The sequence below is a fragment of the Silurus meridionalis genome, chromosome 23 (assembly GCF_014805685.1).
Source record: "Silurus meridionalis isolate SWU-2019-XX chromosome 23, ASM1480568v1, whole genome shotgun sequence".
Classification (NCBI taxonomy): domain Eukaryota; kingdom Metazoa; phylum Chordata; class Actinopteri; order Siluriformes; family Siluridae; genus Silurus; species Silurus meridionalis.
In genome coordinates, this window is record NC_060906.1 from 19,632,164 (window position 1) to 19,656,887 (window position 24,724).

Sequence of the window (24,724 nt, forward strand, 5' to 3'; positions counted from 1 at the left end):
GCTGTAACATTTTTGGATAATTGATAGTCTTGGCAGGAGAGATGGCTTTTGGTTTCTGGGAAACAACCATGAGAGCGCATTGGGCTTGAACACCTGTTTTTATAGTGTCTACAAGGTGCACAGGGACGTGTTTTGCTGATGTTCCACTATATAACTGTATAAATAACCATATAACTTTAAGACTGTTGTGGTGTATGAGCAGTAAAAATCTGGGCAAACTGTACGCATCAGGCTGCACTACACCACCACAAGCCGTCGCAACCGTGCACTATATGGACAAAAAGTTTGTGGACACCCGACCATGATATCACCCGGATTTTGATCATCCCATTCCACATTCAGTCCCCATTTGCTCTTATAATAACCTCCATTCTTCTGGGAAGATGTTCCACTTGATTTTGGAGTGTGCTTGTGTATGTTGTTGGTAAAGTCAGGTACTGATGAAGTTGAGGTGAGAAGGCTGTGAGTGCAGTCAGCATTTCGATTATACATTTTCAATAAGGTTGAGGTCAGATAGCAGGTCTATAGCAGGAGATATTGCTCCAACTCACGTAAAGTATATGTTCATGGAGCTTGCTTTATGCTCTTGCTTTTGATGGTCCATGAGGAATTGGATATGGCTAAAAAAGCCAGTTGTCTCAGTACTGTTTTCAATTGAATGCATTTTGTTTTTTTTATTTTTACTTTAAAAAATGGTCCCGACAAATACGGTAGTTATGTCGCGGTGAGATCCCTTCAGAAAACGTGTTTTTACTGGGCGGTCGTGGTGCCGACCACCATAATTACTGGTAGCTAATCAAAAAAACGATTCAAATTATAATTAGTACCATGTAATGCACAAAGAAGAGTGAATTTGGATTTAGATTTTTGCTTTATTTACACGTACACACACATCACTGTGTGTTTCTGAGCTGTGTTGCTCTGACTTGCAGACTTTGACTGCTCCCTGATAAGATTCAATGAAAGCTTGCATGCTGGGGGACTCTCATGTTAAGTTTCAGACGATGATCGCCCCCCGGTCACAGCCAAAAGATAAAAATTGGTGCAAACCATTCCCAGATGATGGCGTGACGGAACAACAACAAAAAAAATTCCTCTCCAAAAGCACTTTGTTACTCAGTGGTCGTCGCATAATGAGATCGTCGGAGCCTGGAAGGGTTTGTATAATCTAGAACCTCAGGGAGGGCATTTTTTTTGTGCTGTTAATGTTTACTCTCACCATTCCTGGAGGACAAATAATGCCTTTGATCAACTGCAGGATAAGATGAGCAGAGGGCAACGCTTTCTACAAGCTCATCTGAAATTGGCGAGTCAGATGTCAGGGGATCCCTGCTGTCGTTCATCCTGACGGTATCGGATCAGGTGCAGGACACAAACGAGTTTAGAGACAGCAGTGCGTTTTTTCGTTTCCGTTTGGAAATTTCATTGGTCTAATGTTATGGGGTTCAGTTTTTTGGCTTGAAGTTTGTGAAGCCGCGGGGTTCAAAACGTGGGGAAAAAAGTAGCGGCTTATAGTCCGAAAAATACGGTATATAAAATATGAACTTGTGCCTGCAAGTTTAACCCTTATTATTTTATCCCTAATGAGTAAACCAATGGTCACAGTGGCAATGAAAAACTCTCCCATCTAGTATGAGGAAGAAACCCTCAGAGGAACCAGACTACGAAGGGAACCTATCCTCATTTTTGTGTCCCCGAATATCTATTCATTACAGTTCTATCATTGCTGAGGTGTGCTGTTTATTGATTGGTCCTTAAAGACCATACTCCGCCCACTGTAAAAAGTCGTTCCAGAATTAAGCCTCTTCTGCAGCTGGCTCACAAGAAAGCCCACAAACAGTTTGCTGAAGACGACCTGTCTAAAAGCATGAATTACTCAAACCATGTCCTGTGGTCTGATGAGACTAGGATAAACTTGTTTAGCTCAGATGGTGTCCAGCATGTGTGGCGACTCCCTGGTGAGCAGTACCAAGAAGATTGTGCCTTTCCTACAGTCAAGCATGGTGGTGGTAGCATCATGGTCTGGGGCTGCATGAGTGCTGCCGGTACTGGGGAGCTGCACTTTATTGAGGAAACATGGATTCCAACTTGTATTGTGATATTAGATTAATGGGAAACTTATAACTTGGGAAAGTTTGGAAAGTCCCTCTGCTAACCTTCTTTATGATGTTTTGCTGGAGATTACTGTAAGTGCAGTATCTCAAGAATGGAGATGATATGAAATGGCTGGATACGAAGTTAACATTGTAACCAGCAAATCATTTTGTAATTCCTCTAATAAGGTCAATGTCAGAGCAAGGTCAAAGCGAAATTCTTTAAAAGCGTTTATTCTGTTTGAAGTGTGTTACAAGTTATCGCAATGAGGACCAAATGTGTTGATGGTGGAGACGTCCCCTGGGCATTTCGTTGGTGTCGAGTTCGACTCCGTGTGCCAAAGTGTCGGGTGAATCAGATTCTGTACGGCATCGGGACTTTTTTAATCGTATGATGGAGGAATTTGAAGCTTTGTGTCGTCACTTCAGGGTAAAATCATCGAAGCAACTCTTCATCATGACGATGCAAAGATCCGCCAAAAACCTTGTGAGCGCTTTGTTTTTTGAACACATACTATATGGGCAAAAGTATTAGGGCACTTGACTTTTCCAGCCATTTTTGGTTCCTCCATTTAAATTAAGAGACCCAAACCCATGATAATGCCCCTGTGCACAAAGCCAGCTCCAAGAAGATATGGGTTACATGGTGTGGAGAGGAAGATCTTGAGTGGCTTTCTATAGAGCTCTGACCTCAACTCTACTGAACACCTTTGGGATAAAGACCTCCTCACCTCACCTACATAAGAACAGGTACACAGCAACTAAATGCAGATTAGATTTAACTTTTACATTGCACGAGTTATTGTACAAGGCAATGAAATGCAGTTAGTATTTACCAGAAGTGCAAATATTCCCAGTTGTACAAAATCCAATGAAACATCTTCCCAAAAAATGGAGGCTATTATAAGGGTTAATAGGGACTAAATGGATATGTTCAAAAAGCAGGTGATCTTATGGTTTAAGACTTGTGTTGTGGACGAGACTGAAATAAAACGTGTTTTTATCATCTTTTTTCCCACTCATCGTGCCAATACTTGTTCATGATTCATTCTCTTTCTATCTCTTTTATACACACACACACACACACACACACACACACACACACACACAGACGCACACACTACAGATGTGTAGTAGATTTAATGCTTGCAGAACCAGTAATAGTAAATGGTCCTGATCTCCTATAAATAGAGAAATGCCTTTAATCTGAAGCCTCCAGTGTGCAGAGGTGGTTTTATGTGTGTGTGTGTGTGTGTGTGTGTGTGTGGAGCAGAAGTAGGCTGAAACTAACGATTATTTCAATTATTGATTAAATAGATGTTTTTGGTTATTTTCTTCAATTAATTGGATTAAAAAATTACAAATATTAATTGATGTACAAATGCATAATCATTCGCTGAAAACCACAACAGTGACTAAAAATGCGGTCATTTACTGCTGCTGTTATTTGCCGCTTTTAGATTTAGTGTTTGTTCTCACCGGTTTAACTGAAACCATCACTGACACGTGAGCGAGCCGATCTCACAACCTGATGCTCGCGAGTCACGACAGAACAGATCCAGTGCGACTTTCATGAAGATACAGTTTACACAATAACACTACATTAAACTGATGAATGATGACACGCATGAATCAAAGGAGGTTTTTTCCATTCAGCAGACCACAATTTTGGGGCTTTTCCATGCACTGAGAAAACAGACCTGAAAGCACCTTTGATCACAAAGAACTTAATAGAAATGAAAAATCAGTAGGAAGAGATGGACGTACAAACTATATGGACAGAAGTTTGTGGACACCTGATTATAAGATCGGTATGTACTTTATGAACATCCCATCTATCCCACGTTTAATTCCTATATGCTGTTATAATAACCTTCACTCTTCCAGGAAGATGTTCCACTAGGTTTTGTGCTCATTCAGCCACAATAGAGGTGTTCAAGTCAGGCAAGGTGTAGATGTAGGTGAGGTGAGGAGGCCTGGGGTGCAGTCAGAGTTTACATTCATCTCAAGGGGGTTAGAGCTCTATAGCAGGGCCACTCAAGATCTTCCAGTCCAACCCATGTAAAGCATATCTTTATATATATGGCCAGAATCTTCTCCTCACCCCTTGCTGTTCTCTCACGGTTCCTCCATTCTTTTTTTTTTTTTTCCCATTCTGCAGCAGATTTTAGCGGGTGGTGCATCAGTAATAATGGTCCGTGGGAAAACACAATACTCAGTGTGTATTTAAATACAATTACTCAAGGAATCGTTTCAGCCCTAATTCTTCTCACATTCTAATAACATCCTGAGAGGAATAAACGATGGAAGAAACTCCTGACTCGAAGTTGCCGCAGCACCAGTGGCTTGCCTTTTTTTTTTTTTTTTTTTTTTTTTTTTAAAGAAGGTTTTGGGCTCGTTAATATCATTCTATTAATAGATCGTTGTGCTGAGAGTAACATGAATTTGTTTGTACCAAATAAACAAATCACAACAAAATATTCAGGTTCTAAATCAACCTCTGTGGGGAGTTTGTGTGTGTGTGTGTGTGTGTGTGTGTGTAGGAATGGGGAAGCGGAAATGGGCAACCACATGGCTAAATTGATTAGTGCAGGGAAAGGGGTACAAAGTCGTCATAGCGACTCGTCTGTTCTTTCTGCTTGGGCCAAGTGATGAACGCAGATGACTCCAGATGAGGCAAAGAGGCTGTGCCAGTACCAGCTGTTCCCCTGTAAACATGTTACGTAACCCTGGCTGAGGCAGCTTGTGGTGATTTGGAGCTCACATATGACAATTTCAACACACACACTCGCGTGCACTCTCGTTGCCAAACACGAGCCTTCACGTCGAAGCAGGCAGGGATGGTCTACTGCCATCAGTGTTGATTTTTGGCTTTCAGAGTTCTGGCCCTCGAGTGTTTCAGCTCCTGATTACTCCATGAGAGCGTAACGTTCCCAACAAACATCTCTCTCTGCACTCGCTCCCTCACGGAGACCAAATTCCATCACTCCAGAGCGCTCCAGATATTAGCGGGTGTTGCGTCAGTAATAATGGTCCGTGGGGAAACACAATGCTCTGTGTGTATTTATATACAATTACTCAAGGAATCGTTTCAGCCTTAATTCCGATTGGCAGAACATTTAGAGAGGAATAAATGATGAATTTTTATTTTTAATTTATTTTAACTAGTTGAAAAGGTTTTGGGCTTAATTTTTTGACTCATCAATATTATTCTAATAGTAGATTGTTCTGCTGAGTGTAACATGAGTCTTTTCATGTGAAACTGAGTTGATTGAACAAGGAGTCTTAATAATTGGAATCGTAATTATAGCCGTAATAAATCTTAGTACTTTGGATACTTAAGTTCGTTTGAAGGCAAATATGTTTGTAAAAGGGACACTTTTATTTTAACTGTTGTATCTCTACTTTAACTCAAATACATGGTTTATGTACTTCATCCACCACAGAGTTTCTCCCAGTACCACAAGAACAAATGGGTCAATTTTATTATTTTTAATAATCACACACACACACACACACACACACACACACACACACACACACACACACACACACACACACACACACACAAATACATTAAAAAAATACATTGGCTGAGGTTTTGATAGGGTGGAAAGTGCTCATAAATCTGTTTTATTAATTTTTAATTCATTAACCAAGAACATAGTGATGGACAAAAGAGAACATCTCGAGCAGTGGAACAGATATGAGATGGTGATTACACATCCTGGCGATGGGATAGCATTCATCTCCTTCCCCTGTTAATCTCAGGCAGGAGTAGCGCTATTCATGCGGAAGATGGCAGACGGCTCTTTGTGAGTGTGTTCGATGCAATTGGCGTGGAGTTTCACACGTGTAGATTTAAAGCCACTTGTAGACTCGAGGAGCATACGAGGTGGTATCACAAAGTTTCAAGATGAGCTCTGTCTTGTAAGTACTCCGATAGTACTTTATTTATCACGTTTACACGCCAGCGCCTTCAAAATAGTCCCCATGCACAGCAATACAGCACTCCCAGCGTTCCTGCCACATCTGAAATGTGTCCTGGAAGTCTTTTCGAAGCATGTCGAGCACCTTCTGCCGTTCACGCTGGATCTCCGCAGTGGTGTCAACGTTCATTGGCATTAACTTCTTAAAATGTTAATTGAGTTGAGAACGAGGACATGGCACGGCCAGCGAGGAACTCGGTTACCATGTCAACCTTTTTTTGTATGGTCATTATATAGTGCAGTTTAACATTTATCCTTTACTCAGGGTTTATTTGATGATTGTAGCTGAGTAACTGTACCAGTGTAGTTGATGCGCTGTGTATCTTCTCCAGCAGGTCCCGGCGCAGTACGGACAGCAGGGCACGGGGGGATACTGCCAGCAGGGTCAGCCTCCGTATTTCAGCCCTCCTCATCAGCAGCCTGCAGCTCCGTCACAGCCTCCCTACATGCAGCCTCGAGCTCCACCACAGCAGGTAGGAGCCTTAATGCAGCACAGCACACAGACATGCAACAGAAACATCACGGACACATGCAGTGGAGACTCAGACAGGCATAGACAGTCTCACACAGCGAAAACAAACACACACACACAACTTTTTGTCTGACTGGCTCCATGCGACTACATCCAGCGTCTGCATTCTAGCTTTTTCAGTTTTACTCTGTGTGTGTGTGTGTGTGTGTGTGTGTGTGTGTGTGCGCTGTAATGAACTGACCTTGAGTGTGGATCTCTCAGGGCCATGCAAGCGATCGATGGCAGCGTGAGCATGGCGCTTGTGCTCGCTCGTATCCTCGGGCCTTTGTGTACACTTGCAGTCATTTCTCATTTTCAGTATTTGTCCTGAGAAACGTTTCCACGTTCCTACACAGACTCAGGGGGGCCCCTAAAACTCCTACACTCTCATTACAAATACAATGTGAAATAATGAGAATATATTTAAAATGTAAGTAATTTAATGATTTTTTTCCCCTTGTTTCTTCCTAGACATGGCTTCCATTTTTTTGTAATTTTTTTTATTTCTGGTTGTTTTTCTATTTATCGAATCGTATTTGTTTTGATTCGATTCTTCCCCAAATGCCACTCCGTATGTGGCGCAGTGTCGGCGTTCCTGAAGCACGTTGCGTATTGTTTTCCAATTTCCCCGTATCTCAGCCGCTATAGAAATGCAGAGCGTCACGTCTTGCTGTGGAGGAGTTTCTACACAAGCTGTTCTGTCTCTGCTTCTGCGCCAGGCTGTAGGCTCAGGCCGGCTTCACCCTCGGCCGTGTGCGCGCTTCCAGTAGGATGGAAATAAAGCAAGCCAAGGTTCCTTCCAAGGGCTGATTTGGCGTGGAGCTAAAAGATACCATACTTGTTCAAGGCTGTTTTAATATTCCACAAAAATTTTTTAGAACACAGACGGTTTCAATTGCCGGACATTTTGGTGCTTGATTTGAGATTTGGTGCCCATGTTCAGTGATTTTAAAAAATGATTTTTATTTATTTTTATATCTGAATAAAGAAAGGACCTTGTGCTTAAATGTGTTGCTTTGAAGGTTTTAATTTCGCCTCTCATATATTTATTCACATTTTTAATATTTGCCCGGTAAAATTTGTAGCATAAAAATTAATTTGCCTAAAAAAAAAAAAAAAAACAACCCCACTTTTTGATATCAAATAGTTTAATTAATAATGGTGTAACTGGTGCTATTCTGACCATGTGTATTACCACATCTGCGATTTCATGAGGAACTGCAAGTTAGAGCAAAGAACTTGAGAAGAACTTCACTGGAAGACAACGAGAGATCAGGAAGTCCTTCAGTGGCGAAACCATTCAGCAACTTGTGCATGATGATCACCGGAGAACAATCCACACGATCTCACTTCTGCACCCACCCTACTCGTCAGATTTGGCTCGTGTGGACTTCGCACTCCTCCCGAAGATGAAGATCTGGCTCATAGCTCCCCGTTTTGACGCCATTGCGGAGATCCAGCGCGATCGCAGAAGATGCCCGACACGCTTCGAAAAGAAGTGGCAGGAACGCAAGGAGCGCTGTTTTGCTGTGCATGGGGACTATTTTGAAGGTGATGGTGTGTAAGTGTAGATAAATAACGTACTTTCTTGAAAACATAGCAAGCCTTGATACTTTTTCTTACCACCTCATGGTGTTTGGACTGTTATGGCTGGTTTAGTTCAAATCAAGCCATTATTTTCCTCCTGGCACAAAGTCTACATTAATCAGGTTGTCTGCTGCTTTAGTTTCGAGCTGTTGCACCAGACATCATGCAGAAGATAAGATACGAGCAAGCAACGTCCATGACTGTGTTTATTTGTTTTACTGATATCAAAAGTGTGAATGTGACTATCCAATATGAAGCACGTCTACACAATTTTATGACTCAGCTAATGGGGATCTTTAGTGTCTGAGAATTTGATGAATCTGTCTGTTTGAATCGTGATTACGGGGACCAAGCACTTTCTGGCCTCACGCCTTGCTAAAGGTGGACGACCGATATCATTAGGTTCTGCTAGCACTTGTTTCCAAGGAGATACGCTAATTAATGGAGAACCACGAGCTATTGCCTCACCTACTGCTCTCTCAGTAGCAGATAATTTCCGAGTTTAACACTGTGTCCTTGTTTGGTTTTGGTATATAAAAGCGTGTGGTATATAAAAATGCCCTCATCCCCTGTTTTTTCTTCGCTTTGCAGTTAGATTAGATTATACGAAGCATTATATCGGTTACCAGAACCTCCTATCTGGAAGCATAGCAGTAGTAATAATAATAATAAGTGGAGAAGGAAACCTAGACATTACGATAGTTCATTTAGTGCTCGACCTGGTATTAAGGTTTCAGTTTAACTCATGGGCGAACTTCAGCTGAACCTTTTGAAAGTGTGACAGAAAAAGAGGGTGAGCTTTGCTCTCTTCGCTCTGGAATAAATAACTAAAACGAAAGGAATGCTATTACTCAGTAACGGTCACACTGGCCGCGCGGTTTTGCTCTGCGATCCACACAAAAGCGTCCTCTGGGATCCGAATACCAAATCACACCTTTAACATCATAGAAGAAATACGACAGAGTGTACTTTGAACGTTTGGGGAAGATTCAATCAAGGAGTTTAATACATGACGTATATATGGGTTTGATCACCTGATCATAAAATTGTGCTTTTTTTGAACATCCAATCCTACATTTAGTCTCCATTTCTGGGAAGGTTCCTGCTGGTCTAGTGGTTAGGATGCGGCGCTCTCAACGCTGCGGCCCGGGTTCGATCCCCGGTCAGGGAACCAACCCCAGCCGTTAGGGTTGCACAAGCCTTAGTGCCGGTCCCAAGCCCGGACAAATGTGGAGGGTTGCGCTAGGAAGGGCATCCAGCGTAAAAACATGTGCCAAATCAAACATGCGGATGATTCGCTGTGGCGACCCCTAACGGGAGAAGCTGAAGAAAGTTTTTCTGGGAAGATGTTTTACTTGATTTTGGAGTGTACTTCATCATTCAGCCACAAGGGTGTTTACCTTCTTCCCAAACGTGTTCGGTAGGGTTGAGGTCGGAGCTTTATAGCAGGAGATCTTCCACTCCTGCTCATGTACCGCATATCTTCATAGCGTATAAGTGAAGGGATAATGAAATGCTACTACATCCAAAGACAGCCGATAGAAATGTACGGTAGGAAAAGTCACGCGTCTCAATCCGGTAGCGTATTTTTATTATTATTATTACTATAATTCAGAATCTAATATCTAGAAATTTAATCTAATCTTGATATGGCATTATATTTGTACTAAAGAATTAAAAATATATATGATATAACTAATGAACACCTTTCTATCAGCTTTTAGAGACTGGGAAAAAAATGTCAGTTCTACTAACAATCTTTTGTTTATTTTTCTTTATTAGAAATGATTCTAAAGTGAAAATAGACTAGCCTGAATTCTTCAAAGAAATTTTGAATGCCTTTGATCTCGTTTGATTCTCCTGAATATATTAATAGACGCTCATGATTCTATTGCGTGGATCTCTGTTCTGGGTCCTGTTTTTTCCTGGATTTTACTTTTGACTTTTATTCGATTTATTTATTTTTGACTATTTGCCCTGCAAGAAGCTTCTGCGTTAAGAATCAGTGTAGCTTCAGTTTTGTATTATTTGGCTGAGCAAAATCCCATAAAGTAGGAGGCTCTTCCAGAATCTTTTCAGCTCTTTCTTCATTTTCTTCATTAGCTTCATCGCGGCTTTTTTCCTTTGCCGCCTCTGACGTGGAAATAACGTTTCCAGAAGGATGAAAAGGAAGCCCCTGGATTGCGTGTTTTTTGTAGCTAAGTGGAAAAAGGCGTTGGAGTTTAGATTGAGATGTCGTGAGTTAAAATCTCAGGACCACCACGATGCCACTTTTGGGTCTTTTTGAGCAGACACGTGCTCTCTTTCTTCATCTTCCCTGTAAATCACAGCGATGCGGCGTCCCCGCGAGTTCCCCCGTGTCCAAAGAACTAAAATATGGCTGACGTTATTCCTACCAAGCGGAAATGTCACGACCGCATTGTAAACAGCAGCTTGTGGGCGTGATCTCGCGGTGACCCAGTTATCATTGTACCCGAGCGTACATTTCTGAACAGCATATATACAGACTATAATACCTTTTTTTTTTTTTTTTTTTTTTTTTTTTTTTTTTGTTCTTTTTCACCCCATCCGTTCTCGTCAACCTTTTAAATAGATGTTACACTAGATTGTGTTTTGTGTACTCCTGTGCATGGAGCATGTGGCTACCAGCACTCGGTGTCTCACGTTACATCTCTGTGTAGACAACAAACCCGCTGTAGGACACGTGTACACTGCAGTTTAACGACGACGTTCTCACACGACTTTTTATTTATTTATTTTAAACGGTGGATCGGTGGTGAAGATCGAAAGGTTGTGAGATTTTAAATCCCAGTACCCCGAAGCTGCCACTGCTGGGCCCTTGAGCAAGGCCCTCAATCCCTCTCCTTTGTATAAAATGACTAATGTAAGTTGCTCTGGATAAGGGCGTCCGCCAAATGCCATTAAATGTACGTTTTATTTAGACTAAAAACCCTTCTGTCTTTACCCAGGACGCTCCTCAGGAGGCGTACGGCAGCAGAGCCCAGCCCTCTATGCCTCCTGGGAAACCCAACCACAACGAGATGGGCCTGAATCAGCAAGAGCGGCCATCCAGCCTTCCGGTAAGTTCTAGTAGACCTTCTGAACACCCGGGTCTTTGTGTCCGTATTGAAACGCAATACGTTTGACCCCTAATCATTCCAACGCAACTTACCGGAGAAGGGTTTTCTTAAATGTAAAAAATTTTTTTGCACGTTTCGCACTTTAGGGGGCGCCGCTCAAAAAATCTGAGATTACATATTCTTTTCAGATAAAGGGTTAAGGATTCGAGCTTTGAGGAGTCGTTATCTCGCTGGTTTAATCATTTAGCTAGATATAGTTGAGAAATGCTTCACTTCTGGAGGGAAATTCACGGACTCCTGCGTGATGTCTGCAAACAAACGTCAAAACATCTATTTTAAGATTTTATTTGAAAATAAATTTGTCGCTGGACAAGTGCATTCATCCGTGGATGAAAAGACCACAGAGTTGGTCAAGTCTTGCATTTAAACAGATTATAGAGAAACAAGAGGATGATAGATGCTTAGTTTGATTTCCGGTGTGTTCTGTTCATCTTTGTTACGATTACGTATCTATTTAGTGTAGAAAGCCTGCAATCGGACGATCACGTGGCCCCGAATGCTTCTAACGAGTCGCAGAGCTGGAGTGGAGAGGATGGGCTCCCCCTGCCGAATCCTGCTTCCACTCAACATTTCTTCCTTCTTATCTTCATCACATTCTTTCTCCTCTTCATTTCTCAGTCATTGTCCGGTTATCAAGAGGCGTACTGTAGTTTGGGGTATTTACTCGGGCGCTTGTGTCGTTTTTTTTTTTTTTTATCTAAACCGTGCAGAATAAAATGCATTTTGCAGTGGTGTCGATGTGAAGGAGAAGAGAAGGGCTGTGTGTTTATGCATTCCTCTCTGACTGCAGCACTTCCTCTGCTGGCTCTCGCTGCGCTGAGCTGTCGGCCTGCCATTGGGCGCTCGGCCTGTCTCTCGCTGAGCTCTCGCTCTCAGCCAATGAGATGCGTCAAAGCATACTTGCTTTTTATTTATACATTCATGAGGTGAGGTCGTTATTAGCTTGTGTTAATACGGACATATGCACTTTTCAGTGCGTTCTTTTTTTTTTTTAGGTTTATATACAGCTGGCATGATGAGTTTCTTCACTTCTATGTGGTCTTTGAATCAGGCAGTAGAGGAAGTGTGGTCTCTGTACCACTTCATCTCACTGAACGAGAAAGTGTGGTCTCTCTTCCTGTCAGTGTCACTAAAGGGAGGTGGGGGGTCTGTTTATGACAGTTCAATTGAAGGTGGTGTGGTCAAGTACCATCCAATTGTAGTGGCGGTTTGGATGCTGTGCTTGTTGGTTCTATTGAAGGAGGTGTGGCCTCTGTGTTAGTCCAAGTGAAGCAGATGTGGCCTCTGTGTCAGTCCAAGTGAAGGTGTGGCCTCTGTGTCAGTCCAAATGAAGGAGGTGTGGCATCCGTGTTAGTCAAAGTGAAGGAGGTGTGGCCTCTGTTTGTCAGTCCAAGTGAAGGGGGTGTGGCCCCTGTACCTGTCAGTCCAAGTGAAGGGGGTGTGGCCCCTTTACCTGTCAGTCCAAGTGAAAGGGGTGTGGCCCCTGTACCCGTCAGTCCATGTGAAGGGGTGTGGTCCATGTGAAGGGGGTGTGCTCTCGGTGTATGTCCCAGTAAAATGCATTCAATTGTATTTTTGGGTTTGCTTTCTCTGAAGGTTCAAAAGCATCATCTTTCTACAAAGCGTTCCCTCATGCAGTCATTCTTGTGGCATAATAATTATATTCAATGTTACAACCCACTGACACTGTAAACTCCTTTCATAAAAGTTAAATAAGAGAAGCTTAACATTTTCCACTATTAATGACATTGTTTAAATAACAAGACTTTTTTTATTTATTAGTTTGTTTATTATTAAGTGTAGGTTCAGTGAATAATTCGAGAATATAGAAGTTGCTGGGATTGAGTTGTTTCTGTAGATGCTGTAACTTATCAGATCAGACGTATTAATACAAACCCTAGATTAGCATTAAGACTGGCATCAGAGCTGCTGGTAGACAGTTTTTCGACACGTCGTGACCAATGAGAAACGAGCGCTGTGGTGTAAGATTCAGCAGTGCGCTTCTGTCTGGTTCCATTGTGCAGGATGGATCAGTGGTCAGGGGTGTGCCTGCTTTGGTATCGGTTTCGGTGTTATGGGAATTTTTCTGAAGCAGCAACAAGAAGCGATGTACTCAATGCAACAGAAAAGTGATGGTTTTGAAAACAAGCACTGGGCGTTTTTAAACTTGAAGAGAAGAGGAAGGGAAGCAGAGGCAATGCTGTTGTAACACAGCAGCTTCTCCACTGAGCTATTTTTAAACCTCCATGTGTCACTCTGGCCCATTGGCCCAGTGAACCCTGCCAAGAAGGAGGAGTGAGATGGAAAGTGTGTGTGTGTGTGTGTGTGTGTGTGTGTGTGTGTGTGTGTGTGTGTGTGCACGCATACATGTGGCAGGCATTCAGAATCGTGTGACTCAATGTGAGCAGGAAAGTTACTACAGGTCAGACCTGAAGCATAACCGATGCTAAGTGTTTACATACGGCTTCTTTCATCCCTCATCTGAACGCGGGGGTTTTGCCTGCAGGCTGAATAATTACCAATCAAATTGATCGCTGCGATCCGCACTCGCGCAGTCCCTCACGCTCGTTCGCACTTATTATTCCACTGGCAAGTAGAAAGCTGCTTGTTGTTGTGGCGTTTATTTAAGCGTGTCCGAACTCCCAGTCTTCACTCTGAAGTCTGAGCCGATGCTTTGAAGTCAGTATGCTGCTGGTGGTGTTGCCACGGAGACGCTTATGGATGTGCATGGCTTTCTTGTGATGCCTCATCAAATTATTCTTCTAATGGAATTTTTAATAGGGGAACTGCTGCTTCTTTATAAGAACAACAAATAGTCCCGGTGAAGGAGGTGTGGCCTGTGTGCCTGTCAGTCGCACTGAAGGAGGTGTGGCCTGTGTGCCTGTTTATTTGCAGTGAAGGAGGTGTGGCCTGTGTGCCTGAAAGTCGCAGCGATGGAGGTGTGGCCTGTGTGCCCGTCAGTCGCAGTGAAGGTGTGGCCTGTGTGCCTGTCAGCCGCAGCGATGGAGGTGTGGCCTCTGTGCCAGCTGTCGCAGCGATGGAGGTGTGGCCTATGTGCCAGCCGTCGCAGTGAAGGAGGTGTGGCTTGTGTGCCTGTCAGTCGCCGTGAAGGAGGTGTGGCCTGCCAACTTCCTCCCTCAGATTTCTGTTCTTGGCATTAATGTGTTGAAATGCTTTTCAGCTCACCCGCTTTATAATGAGTGCTTATTCAAGTTACTATACCCTTTGTATTAGCTCAGACAACTGCCATTCCTCTCCGACCGCTCTAATCAACCAGAGTTGACCCTCACTTCTTTTTTTTTTTTTTGTTTGTTTGTTTTTGTTTATGCTCGGTTGCTAGGAGCTCAACATATTAAACATTGAAACTATTCAGTTTGACACCAACCACCATGCAACAGTCACATTCACTGCAGTCGGGTTTTTCCCTATTCTGTGGTCTGAGATAAACATTAACCAAATCTTGGGTCTTGATTATATCATATCTGCCTGCTCTACCTTCAGTCTATGTAAGTTTAGCGTATTTATATTAGAATGCCACCCACATGTGATTGAAACTGAAACGTATCAATCTGTCATTTTAATTAGTTTTGGCCGTCATCAAAACGCATCACCCATCAGTTGAAAAAAATCTCCCGTGTGCTCCCTTGATGTTGGTGTAATTTTTCGGTGTTTGCACTGCAGATACAGCAGCAGAGCTTCAGAGACTGGTGAAATAACTGCGTTATTCTACCTCAGTGCCGTCGTCCCTCGTGTCCCTTTAACGCCTGATAAAATATTTACAAGCTTCTGTAAAGCGTTACCGTGTAAAGTTTGGTTCTGGTTCACTGCGCAGGGAAGACTTTATAAAATCCCACTCTAGAAAGGATAAAAGTGACCTTATTGTACCAAAGCGCGGCAGACGCGGCTCTCTGGACTGTTATTCAAACGTTTAACCCAAGTTTGTGGGGTCACTGGTGTTGAATGTAGCGACGTCACACCCGGCATTTGCATGTTGGCATTTGTCGATAATGTCAACATTTTTTCTATTCTCCCGTCTTTTGCGTCCAGCTGCAACTCAAAGAATGTAGGTCAGATTTTACAACCGCCCTCCCTCCAGACTCCCTAGATCACTGCACCGGCTCTGTTTCACATCGCCGGGACGCTACGACACCGAAAACCTTTTGTGCGATCTGCTACTTATGTAAATGCCTCACGGTGCTCCCTCTACGAGCCACTCCCTCACTTCATCAAAGATCGCAGCTATCAAACCAAAGCGGAATGAAACGGCGGTCTCTTTTCCCCCGGTCGAGCCGAGAGCGCTACGCCGTGCTTCAGTACTCAGCCCCCCAAATTCAGCTCAGTTGATGAATTGCCCCACACGCTGCATCGCTCCTGTGAGGCCTCCCAGCTGCATACGAACAATACTTCTTCAGTGCGTCAGAGAACACGCACGAGTGAGAATTCTATTACTTAGTAATCTAGTTTACACTGTACTGCTGTTTGCAGATATTCACACTGCACTAATTGGTGTTAAGGCTCTGGGTTATTAAACAGAAGGTCGCAGGTTCACGCCCAGGTATCGCCAAGCTGCCATTTGACGTCATGATGCAGATCTTCAATTGCATCGACTTTGTAATCGGCAAAAACCCTAGTGTAATCAATAAAACATTGTAAAAAAAAAACACTCACAAATGATGAAATAAAACAAACGAGTTTCAGATAAGTATTTTTATTGCGTTTGTGTTTCGGTGACTCTCGGAGCTTGTGTAGCTCTTCATCCATCACCATCTTTAGGTCTGCTGCTGAGAGACGGCATCCTGACAGGATGTAATGTACAATGTCTTAAAGTGTCTGTTAAAACGAAGTCATTACGGACGTCTAAATAGCAAACATTAATGAGAAAGAAAGAAGGGATGTTTAATGGGAAAAAAATATCTTCTTTCCAGTCCTACAACTGTAGAGTGCATCAGTAAAGAACATACAAGGTGGTGTGAAAAGTTTAAGACTATAAGCCCTGTTTACAAGAAAGTACTTTACCCACTTTACACACTATCCCCTTGAACAGCAGTACAGCGCCCCCAACTTTCTTCTGAAATGTGTCCTGGATGTCTCCTTTTCAAAGCGTATCAAGCACCTTCTGCGATTCTTGCCGGATCTCCGCAATAGTGACAACCTTTGAGTGGATCATCTTTAAGGGTGGGTGCTGAAGTGAGATGTTTCTGGTGAGAAACTCACGTTTGTGTGACACGTTGCTCCAACTTGCTGTCCATGATGAAATGGCAAAGATTAGCACCAGGCGAACAGCTCCCGGTGTGCACACTGACTTAAGAAGGTCGGCGCTCCCTTTGACAGTGCGTGCAGCCTTGTGCTGCCATCTGCTGGGGTGTCACAAAACTAGTCTTGATTCTTTTTGAGCTCGGCAGATGGTATTATTGAAAATATAGGATACCAAAGTAAAACTTTAAACATGCACCTGAGGTTCCAGTGACCAGTGTTCTTGCCGCTCGCCTATCCTCGGATCTGCCCGCTTCGTCCAGGCCTGCCTCTGGATGGTGTTCTCCTCAAATGAGATCCATGATATTATGGAGTAAGAACGGGAGCTTTGAGGATGGATTTGGATTGTAGTTAATGTCAACAGTCTGCTGCACTGACTCAGGACTACAGCATCTGCATCTGATCACCATCGCTGTATCCCACAACATTGTATATCTGTAATAAATGGATATTCGGTGCAACCCAAATGAAGATGAGGTTCCTCTCAAGGTTTCTTCCTTATGCCATCTCGGAGAGTTTTTCCTTTCCTTAGGGAAAAACTTGCACTTATCCGTGTAAAGCCACTTTGAGACAACGTTCATTGTTAAAAGTGCAGTACAAATAAAAATGAATTGAATTGCACCAAATTAACGTAAACTCTTTGAACTCAAAATGCGCCATGGATGTATTTGAAGATCAGAAATGTTGGAGTTGCATAGTGAATGGTGTTCCTTAAAGAATGTTTTTGAAGAATTCATCTCCGTCTATATAGGCAAGAGAACCACATGACTCAAGCTAAGATTTTCTTCCATGCTGGATGTAGTCTTGATGATGATGATGATGATGATGATGATGATATTTTCGTCTCGTGTTTTTTCGGGAAACAAACCAGAACCACAAGTCCATGGGTGCCCATTTTGTTGGCTTTTTAATATTTTGGATTGTGCAATGGAAAAAAACCCCACCATTAAGTACCTCATTAGCTTTAAAGTCGGCTAATGAAAACATGTTCGAATAGGATGAAGAGATGAGAAACTGTAAAACGAGTGGTGGGTTTAATGTCTAATTAGTGGAAGATTGAGAGAAAGAAACGCTGGCATAAAGAATACAGAAAAAAAAGAGACAGTCGGAGTCTGCTGGCTGTTATTAAGGGAATGAATAAATGCGTGTCGCAGCAGCATGGCAGCTCTTTCTCTGTAGCGCGCGCACGCACACGTGTATACGCACACGTTTTATTTATCTCTCTCTCAGCTGTCATCTCTCACGCCGAACCCACATTGTATTGGTGGTGGTCCTCCTGCCTGGAGTATTTTTAGCTCATGGAGAATTGATGTTTTGTGCTCTTTACCTGGCACTTACAGCTTCACTGCAGGGGAAGAACGTGTGTTTGTGTGCGAAAGAAATTGATGCTCATGTGCTCGCTCTTCCTCTCCCACTTTCTCATTCCCTCTCTTTTCTTTTTTTTCCACATCATCCGGCGTTTTTAAAGAGAATTCGAAATGCTCTCGGCTTGTATTTCTCTTGATCAAAGCGTTCTTGTGGAAGGAGGTTAAATTAAACATGCGCAGGATGATCGTGTGATGAGATGACTCGAACACCTCAAACAGATCTGCTCTCATAAAGCCCAAACCGCCAGCCAGCTGCCGGAGTGACCCGAGAGGTCTGATCTCTCAGGCTTTCTCGCACGACTGGTATCCTGCAGGCAAACCAGTCCAATCTCGTTTCTCACGAAAAGGTTCGATTCGCAGCACGTGCGAGGTCTGGGCACGTGAAGCCCATCTTTCTCTCTGTTTATTTATATATATATATATATATATATATATATATATATATATATATATATATATATATATATATATATATATATATATATATATATATATAATATATATATAATATATATAATTTTTTTTTTTTTTTTATACTTCTCCTTTAAATAACATTGCAGTGTTCGAGAACATTATTGCAAGAAACATACGGGAGAACGTTTCATAACATCGGTTGCGTCGCACTCAACTCACGGTGGTGTTATGGGATTTTTTTTTAATCTTAAGACCACTTAAGCAAATTTATTTACAAAAGTGACAAATCACAAATTATCATCACAAATAATCCTGGCATTAGTAATATTCACAGATGTTTGTAATATGAGTCGATGGTCTGACCAAGTTTTTTGTGGCTGAAGCTTGTGTGGGCTGTGGGCTCTGGGAAACCAATCACAGGTCACAAATTCAATGACTGCAGTGTAGAACTGTATCAACAGCTCCTGTGGCAGACTGTACTTCCTTAATTGCCTTAGAAAGTACATCCTCTGCTGGGCCTTTTTCAGAATCGAGTTTATGTTTGATTCCCATTTCAGGTCTTGGGAAATGGTAGTGCCCAGAAACTTGAAGTTCTCCACAGGTGACACAGGAATGTTGGATATTGTGAGGGGAGTAGTGTTGAAGGATGTTTCCTAAAGTCCACTATCATCTCCACAGTTTTGAGTGTGTTTAGCTCAAGGTTGTTCTGACTGCACCATAGCACCAGCTGCTTCACCTCCTGCTTATATGCAGACTCGTCACCATCTTGGATGAGTCCAATGAGCGTGGTGTCATCTGCAAATTTCAGGAGTTTGACAGTTGGGTCACTTGATATGCAGTCATTAGTATAAAGGGAGAATAGCAGTGGGGAAAGGACACACCCCTGAGGAGCGCCAGTGCTGACTGTCCGAATACTGGAGGTAACACCTCCCAGTCTCACCTGTTGTTTCCTGCCTGTCAGGAAGCTGGTGATCCATTGACAGATGGCAGGGGTATAGTAAGGTTTAGGAGTTTGAGTGGAGGATTCCCGGAATTATTGTATTGAAAGCCGAACTAAAGTCAACAAACAAAATCCGGGCATATGTTCCTGGGCAGTCAAGGTGTTGCAGAATGTAGTTTAGCCACATGTTGACTGTGTCATCCACCGATCTGTTTGCTCGGTATGCAAACTGTAGGGGATCCAGCAGCTGTTCTGTCACCTTCTTTAGATGGGCCAATACCAGCTTTTCAAAGGTCTTCATGACGACAGATGTCAGAGCGACAGGCCTGTAGTCATTCAGTCCAGTAATGGAGGGTTTCTTGGGGACTGGGATGATTGTGGAGAGTTTAAAGCAGGAGGGGACCTCACACAACTCCAGTGATCTGTTGAAGATAGAGGTGAAAATGGGAGCCAGTTGGTCAGCACATGCTTTGAGACAGGAGGGGAGACACCGCCTGGGCCGGGAGCCTTCCTTGTCTTCTGTCTCTGAAAGAGCCGTACACATCCTTTTCACAAATCGTGAGTGCAACTTGAGTGCTGGAAGGAGTTGTATGAGAGGATTCCAGAGGTGTGATGGGGCAGACATTGGGCTGGGTTGGATGAGAGGTGTGAAGATATTGTTCTCAAACCTGCAGTAGAAGGTGTTGAGGTCGTCAGCCAGGTCTTTGTTTGCTTCAGTGGGGAGGGGTGGTCTCCTGTAGTTTGTGATATTTTGCAGGCCTCTCCACACTGATGCAGGGTCGTTAGCTGAAAACTTGCTTTTCAGCTTTTCAGAGTAGCTTCTTTTGGCTATTCTGATCTCCTTTGTCAGTTGGTTCCTGGCCTGCTTGTACAGTGCTTTGTCCTCCCCTCTGTATGCATCTTCCTTGGCATGTCGAAGTTTTTTCAGTTTGGCTGTGAACCATGGCTTGTTGTTACTAAACTTACAGAAGGTTTTGGTTGGCACACACATGTCTTCACAAAAACTGATGTAGGATGTCACAGTGTCAGTCAGCTCATCCAGGCTGTCAGTTCCAGCCTCAAAGACACTCCAATCAGTGCAGTCAAAGCAGTCTTGTAGTTCCTGCTTTGCCTCACTGGTCCATCTCTTCACTGTTTTGACTACAGGCTTAACAGATTTTAGTTTCTGCCTGTATGTTGGAATAAGATGAACCAAGAAGTGAGATGTTTCTGGTGAGAAACTCGCGTTTGTGTGACACGTTGCTCCAACTTGCTGTCCATGATGAAATGGCAAAGATTAGCACCAGGCGAACAGCTCCTGGTGTACACAACGTCTTTCTGACCGCACACTGACTTAAGAAGGTCGGCGCTCCCTTTGACAGTGCGTGCAGCCTTGTGCTGCCATCTGCTGGCGTGTCACAAAACTAGTCTTGATTCTTTTTGAGCTCGGCAGATGGTATTATTGAAAATATAGGATACCAAAGTAAAACTTTAAACATGCTCCTGAGGTTCCAGTGACCAGTGTTCTTGCCGCTCGCCTATCCTCGGATCTGCCCGCTTCGTCCAGGCCTGCCTCTGGATGGTGTTCTCCTCAAATGAGATCCATGATATTATGGAGTAAGAACGGGAGCTTTGAGGATGGATTTGGATTGTAGTTAATGTCAACAGTCTGCTGCACTGACTCAGCACTACAGTTTGCATCTGATCACCATCGCTGTATCCCACAACATTGTATATCTGTAATAAATGGATATTCGGTGCAACCCAAATGAAGATGAGGTTCCTTTCAAGGTTTCTTCCTTATGCCATCTCGGGGAGTTTTTCCTTTCCTTAGGGAAAAACTTGCACTTATCCGTGTAAAGCCACTTTGAGACAACGTTCATTGTTAAAATTTAATTTTAACAATCTGCATCATGACGTCAATTTAAATTTAATTGCAGTACAAATAAAAATGAATTGAATTGCACCAAACTAACGTAAACTCTTTGAACTCAAAATGCGCCATGGATGTATTTGAAGATCAGAAATGTTGGAGTTGCATAGCGAATGGTGTTCCTTAAAGAATGTTTTTGAAGAATTCACCTCCGTCTATATAGGCAAGAGAACCACATGACTCAAGCTAAGATTTTCTTCCATGCTGGATGTAGTCTTGATGATGATGATATTTTCGTCTCGTGTTTTTTCGGGAAAAAAACCAGAACCACAAGTCCATTGGTGCCCATTTTGTTGGCTTTTTAATATTTTGGATTGTGCAATGGAAAAAAAAAACCCATCATTAAGTACCTCATTAGCTTTAAAGTCGGCTAATGAAAACATGCTCGAATAGGATGAAGAAATGAGAAACTGTAAAACGAGTGGTGGATTTAATGTCTAATTAGTGGAAGATTGAGAGAAAGAAACGCTGGCATAAAGAATACAGAAAAAAGAGACAGTCGGAGTCTGCTGGCTGTTATTAAGGGAATGAATAAATGCGTGTCGCAGCAGCATGGCAGCTCGTTCTCTGTAGCCAATCGCAGATCACTATTGTTCTGTACAGCCAATCACGGATCACTATTGTTCTGTAGCCAATTACAGATCACTATTGTTTCTGTAGCCAATTACAGATCACTATTGCTCTCTGTAGCCAATCGCAGATCACTATTGCTCTCTGTAGCCAATCACGGCTCACTATTGTTCTGTAGCCAATTACGGATCACTATTGTTCTGTACTGCCAATTACGGATCACTATTGTTCTGTAGCCAATCACGGATCACTATTGTTTCTGTAGCCAATCACGGTTTACTATTGTTCTGTAGCCAATTACAGATTACTATTGTTCTGTAGCCAATTACGGATCACTATTGTTTCTGTAGCCAATCAGATCACTATTGCTCTCTGTAGCCAATCGCAGATCACTATTGCTCTCTGTAGCCAATTACAGATCACTATTGCTCTCTGTAGCCAATTACAGATCACTTTTGTTCTGTACAGCCAATCACGGATCAATATTGTTCTGTACAGCCAATTACAGATCACTATTGCTCTCTGTAGCCAATTACAGATCACTATTGCTCTCTGTAGCCAATCACAGATCACTTTTGTTCTCTGTAGCCAATCACGGTTTACTATTGTTCTGTAGCCAATCGCAGATCACTATTGTTCTGTAGCCAATCAGATCACTATTGTTCTGTACAGCCAATTACAGATCACTATTGCTCTCTGTAGCCAATCACGGATCACCATTGTTCCTTGTAGCCAGTCACAGATCACTATTGTTCTCTGTACCCAATTACAGATCACTATTGCTCTCTGTAGCCAATCACGGCTCACTATTGTTCTCTGTAGCCAATCACGGCTCACTATTGTTCTCTGTAGCCAATCACAGATCACTTTTGTTCTCTGTAGCCAATCACGGATCACTATTGTTCTGTAGCCAATCGCAGATCACTATTGTTCTGTAGCCAATCACGGATCACTATTGTTCTGTAGCCAATCAGATCACTATTGCTCTCTGTAGCCAATTACAGGTAATTATTTCCATTATTACCAATCAGACCAATCATATATTCTTCTCCTTATTATTATTATTCTACTATTTTTTTTTATACTTCTCCTTTAAATAACATTGCAGTGTTCGAGAACATTATTGCAAGAAACATACGGGAGAACGTTTCATAACATCGGTTGCGCCGCACTCTTCAACTCACGGTGGTGTTGCGGGATTTTTTTTTTAATCTTAAAACCACTTAAGCAAATTTATTTACAAAAAGTGACAAATCACAAATTATCATCACAAATAATCCTGGCATTAGTAATATTCACAGATGTTTGTAATATGAGTCGATGGTCTGACCAAGTTTTTTGTGGCTGAAGCTTGTGTGGGCTGTGGGCACTGGGAAACCAATCACAGGTCACAAATAATCTCTGTGTCCAATCACAAATCACTGTTTTTCGCTATGACCAGTCATTATTCCTTATGACATGATCACTGTTGTTCATTATGACTGGTCACAGAACATTTATTTTTCTTGTGGCCGATTACTGTTATTATTTGGGTGATCACTATTGTTCTGTACAGCCAATCACAGATCACTATTGTTCTGTACAGCCAATTACAGATCACTATTGTTTTCTGTAGCCAATCACGGATCAATATTGTTCTGTACAGCCAATCACGGATCACTATTGTTCTCTGTAGCCAATCACAGATCACTTTTGTTCTGTACAGCCAATTACGGATCACTATTGTTCTCTGTAGCCAATCGCAGATCACTATTGTTCTGTACAGCCAATTACAGATCACTATTGTTCTCTGTAGCCAATCACGGATCACTATTGTTCTGTACAGCCAATTACAGATCACTATTGTTCTCTGTAGCCAATCACGGATCACTATTGTTCTGTACAGCCAATCACAGATCACTGTTGTTCTGTACCGCCAATTACGGATCACTATTGTTCTCTGTAGCCAATCACAGATCACTATTGTTCTGTACAGCCAATTACAGATCACTATTGTTCTCTGTAGCCAATCACAGATCACTATTGTTCTGTACAGCCAATCACGGATCACTATTGTTCTCTGTAGCCAATTACAGATCACTATTGTTCTGTACCGCCAATTACGGATCACTATTGTTCTCTGTAGCCAATCACAGATCACTATTGTTCTCTGTACCCAATTACAGATCACTTTTGTTCTCTGTAGCCAATCACGGATCACTATTGTTTTCTGTAGCCAATTACAGATCACTATTGTTCTCTGTAGCCAATCACGGTTTACTATTGTTCTTTGTAGCCAATCGCAGATCACTATTGTTCTGTACAGCCAATTACGGATCACTATTGTTCTCTGTAGCCAATCACGGATCACTATTGTTCTCTGTAGCCAATCACGGATCACTATTGTTCTCTGTAGCCAATCACAGATCACTATTGTTCTGTACAGCCAATTACGGATCACTATTGTTCTCTGTAGCCAATCGCAGATCACTATTGTTCTGTACAGCCAATTACAGATCACTATTGTTCTCTGTAGCCAATCACGGATCACTATTGTTCTGTACAGCCAATTACAGATCACTATTGTTCTCTGTAGCCAATCACGGATCACTATTGTTCTGTACAGCCAATCACAGATCACTGTTGTTCTGTACCGCCAATTACGGATCACTATTGTTCTCTGTAGCCAATCACAGATCACTATTGTTTTCTGTAGCCAATTACAGATCACTATTGTTCTCTGTAGCCAATCACAGATCACTATTGTTCTGTACAGCCAATCACGGATCACTATTGTTCTCTGTAGCCAATTACAGATCACTATTGTTCTGTACCGCCAATTACGGATCACTATTGTTCTCTGTAGCCAATCACAGATCACTATTGTTCTCTGTACCCAATTACAGATCACTTTTGTTCTCTGTAGCCAATCACGGATCACTATTGTTTTCTGTAGCCAATTACAGATC

General features: G+C 42.5%; 1 protein-coding gene across 1 annotated transcript in view; it reads left to right on the forward strand.

Moving 5' to 3' along the window:
- The window catches only part of arid1b (AT rich interactive domain 1B (SWI1-like)), a 71,446-nt gene that overhangs the window by 11,750 nt on the left and 34,972 nt on the right, over positions 1 to 24,724 (forward strand). Inside the window, 2 exon segments of the mRNA XM_046836547.1 lie at positions 6,418 to 6,555; positions 11,150 to 11,260. Coding sequence (XP_046692503.1) covers positions 6,418 to 6,555; positions 11,150 to 11,260 — 249 coding nt within the window.